The 3566-nt window shown below is 36.2% G+C and overlaps 1 protein-coding gene across 1 annotated transcript; it reads left to right on the forward strand.

Annotated features, from left to right (window-relative positions):
- The first annotated feature begins 236 nt into the window (after positions 1-236).
- LOC130713961 (plant intracellular Ras-group-related LRR protein 5-like) lies at positions 237-3165 on the forward strand. The gene is made up of 3 exons (XM_057563786.1): positions 237-927; positions 1668-2584; positions 2806-3165. The coding sequence occupies exons 1-3, from the start codon at positions 363-365 to the stop codon at positions 2926-2928; spliced, it is 1605 nt and encodes a 534-aa protein (XP_057419769.1). The 5' UTR covers positions 237-362; the 3' UTR covers positions 2929-3165.
- The last annotated feature ends 401 nt before the right edge of the window (positions 3166-3566 follow it).

The following is a 3566-nucleotide window of genomic DNA, read 5'->3' on the forward strand; positions in this document are numbered from 1 at the left end:
CCCATTCCTAAAAATCATTTTATTGTTTAAGATTTATAAAAATCACACTCTAAATAATTATTATTTGAAAAAACATGAATAATTAATTTAGTAATAATGGACCATATGGATAACTTTTTCCTCAAGGCATGGCATTAAAATAAAAGATAATATTGTCCTCTTGTCTTTGGACAAGGACCAAAAATCCATTTTAACGTTTGTCATAGTAAGCTGTCCTGTATATATACTTACCACTTTTCTGTCCGTCTCTCATCACTACCCACGAGATTTTCTGTCTGTTTTTCCGTTTCCCCTTTGTTTCTTTCTCCCAAACCCTGTTTCTTCTTCTTCTTCTTCTTCTTCTTTCAGTTTCTTCTTCCACGATGCCTCATCACAGTGAGAAAGACCCATCATCATCACCGCAACCACCTTCACGTGCCATTCTAGACACAGTACAAGAAATCACCACCATCTACCGTTCACTGCCACCTCGACCTTCCGTACAAGAGTTGGAAGCAGCCACGTCAACGGTGGACACCGTGAACAACGTGGAGCAAACCAAACTGCATGAAATTTCTGTGCAGAAACCACCCCACGATGTCCCTCAGGAACTTTTCTCTGTCCTGCAACAGGTTAAGAAGACCATGGTCCTGTTCCAGAGCCAGGAACAGAGAAGAGAGGCGCTCTACCTTCTTGAAATTGAAAAGATGTTTCAGACATTCGGTGATCTCATTCTGAAGGCTTCTGATTTGGTTTCTGGGGATGGGGATTCTCACTCCCAGAACCAGTTACAGAAACTTCCCACTATTCATGAACACCTTGAGACAATTTCAACACTTGATGATGGAATTTTGATGAGGAAGGAGGAGGAGGAAGAGGGAGAACAGCAGAAGAGTGATTTGGGAGTGGAAAAGGGTTTCTCTGTCAGCAAGGCGTTCTTGTCAGCAGGTTAGTTCCAAAATCCAATCTTTTTTATGGGAAATGATAAACCTGATTCTATATTTAGTAATGCGTTTTTCCCTCTGATGATTATTCAGTTAAATTTGAAAAATTGGATACCTGATTGTTTGTACTTCAGAACCATTTCTGTTTATGTTCTTTGTTTCTCTGTCTCTTGTGTAAAAGAGTAGAGAAACAAATTATAATTATACTTAGAGCATGTTTGGAAAGCAGAATCAATTATATGGAGTCAATTCTCCTTGGTTAAAATTAATTCTAACTAGTTGAAATGGTTTTTGGCTGTATCATACTATCAGTAAAATTGATTTTGTGCATATTTGGACACACGGTAGAAAACCAAAGTGAGGTCAAGATAATGGTGGTCTGGTGGACTTGCTTTTGTCCACCGTGATTTTGGCTTCACTGAGGTTTTCCACTGTATATCCAAACACAACAGCAAATCACGGTGATGCCAAAATCATGGGTCAAGAATTGGATTCACTAGCCGCAAAACCTACTTAATTCTAAGATTTTACAACTATGTTTTATAACACTACCCTAAAAAAAATCACTTTTTGGTATTCAAACATAAATAACGTCATTTTACATCACATTTACCATACACAATTTTAGTAGAATCAACTCTGTCCAGAATCAATTATGCTAACGTTGATCCAGACACGCACTTAGAATTTGCTTATGAAGGTGTGTGTGATGTTCATGCTTTGATTTGACTTTAAATTTTGTAGGTGATGGAAGCCCTGCCAAATTAAGTCTCATGAAAGTGGCTACTGTTGTTGAAAATTGTGCTAAAAGTGGAGATACAATCCTTGATCTCAGAGGGAAGTTGGTGGATCAGATGGAGTGGTTGCCAGTTTCAATTGGGAAATTATCTGATGTCACTGAAGTGAACCTATCTGAAAACAGACTCATGGCTCTTCCAGCAACCATTGGGGGACTCAAGGCCTTAACAAAGCTTGATCTTCATTCAAACCAGCTGATAAACCTTCCCCAGTCATTTGGTGAATTGATAAACCTTGTTGAACTGGACCTTCATGCAAACAGATTGAAATCACTTCCTACAACTTTTGGAAACTTGACAAATCTCACTGATCTTGACTTGAGTTCAAATGCGTTCACACAGTTACCAGAGACAATTGGGAGTTTAAGTAGCTTGAAGAGGTTTATCGTTGAGACAAACGAGCTTGAGGAACTGCCTTATACAATTGGGAATTGCTCCTCCTTATCTGTGCTGAAGTTGGATTTTAACCAGCTCAAGGCCCTTCCTGAAGCAATTGGGAAGCTAGAATCTATGGAGATTCTCACTTTGCACTATAATAGAGTTAAGAGGTTGCCTTCAACAATAGGTAATCTATGCAACCTGAAGGAACTTGATGTTAGCTTTAATGAACTCGAATTCGTGCCAGAGAACCTGTGTTTTGTAGTTACTTTGAAGAAATTGAACTTGGGAAATAACTTTGCTGATCTAAGAGCCTTGCCAAGATCAATTGGGAATCTTGAAATGCTTGAGGAGTTGGATATAAGTGATGATCAAATAAGAGTTTTGCCAGAGTCTTTTAGGTTCTTGTCGAAGTTGAGAATTTTCAAAGCTGATGAGACTCCTCTTGAGATGCCACCAAGAGAAGTGATCAAGTTGGGTGCTCAGGTAAACTTTTTGAGGTCAAAATTTGCATTGCTTCTATTATCATAATGTTTAGATCACTTTAGTTTATCTCAGAATCATTTCTGAAACTTAAAAACTACTCACGTAAGTTTCTCTGCATAATTAATTTTGGCTTTAGAATCAATCGAAGAATGATTTTTTCAAACATGCACTATATGTCAGTTGCTCTATTTACTTACAATCTCCTAATTCTTGTTTATCAGGAAGTTGTGCAGTACATGGCTGATTATGTCGTTGAGAGGGATGCAAACCTTTTGCCATCAAAGAAGAAAAAGAAGGGATTTTGGTTCTGGTTTTGCTCTATATTTTGCCCTCAACAGAAATGATATTTTTAGCATGACCTTGCTATTGTGTTTCTTCAAGTTAGACATTGTTTTCCTAATAAAATGACCTTGCTGTATAGTTTTGGGTTTTCCTTGTGAACTGTAAAGTATGTTTCTAAATTTTGAATTTCTGTTTTATCTTTGTATACAAGAGAGTGCTTGTAATAACTTTGATCATTTGATACTCTTGTCATTTGCAAATGAAATGAAGATATAATGGTATCAACGCCGTTGAGTTTATTGCTTCTATAGAAAATATCCTTAATTATACACTTTCATTGAAAATTGTATGCACGTGGCTATTAGAAAAGGAAAATAGTAGTATGAGAGAGGTGATTTGAGATAAATGGATGAGTGAACATGTGAAATTGAGTGGAGTGTATGGTGGAAAATAAAAACTAGAACGTTGACAAATTAGAGTTTGCTTTTTTAATAATATGCAGTTTCCCATTGCTTCTATCATTGACCTGTTTGTTGCGTGTGATAAGTTAAATTATATGTTTATATATGTTTATTGACAAAAAAAGAAGTTAAATTATGTGTGATAAGTTAAATTATATGTTTATATATGTTTATTGACAAAAAAAGAAGTTAAATTATATGTTTTGACCTTATTTTGTAGATTCTTACATATCTGCAAA

The sequence above is a fragment of the Lotus japonicus genome, chromosome 4, assembly GCF_012489685.1.
Source record: "Lotus japonicus ecotype B-129 chromosome 4, LjGifu_v1.2".
Taxonomy (NCBI): Eukaryota; Viridiplantae; Streptophyta; class Magnoliopsida; order Fabales; family Fabaceae; genus Lotus; species Lotus japonicus.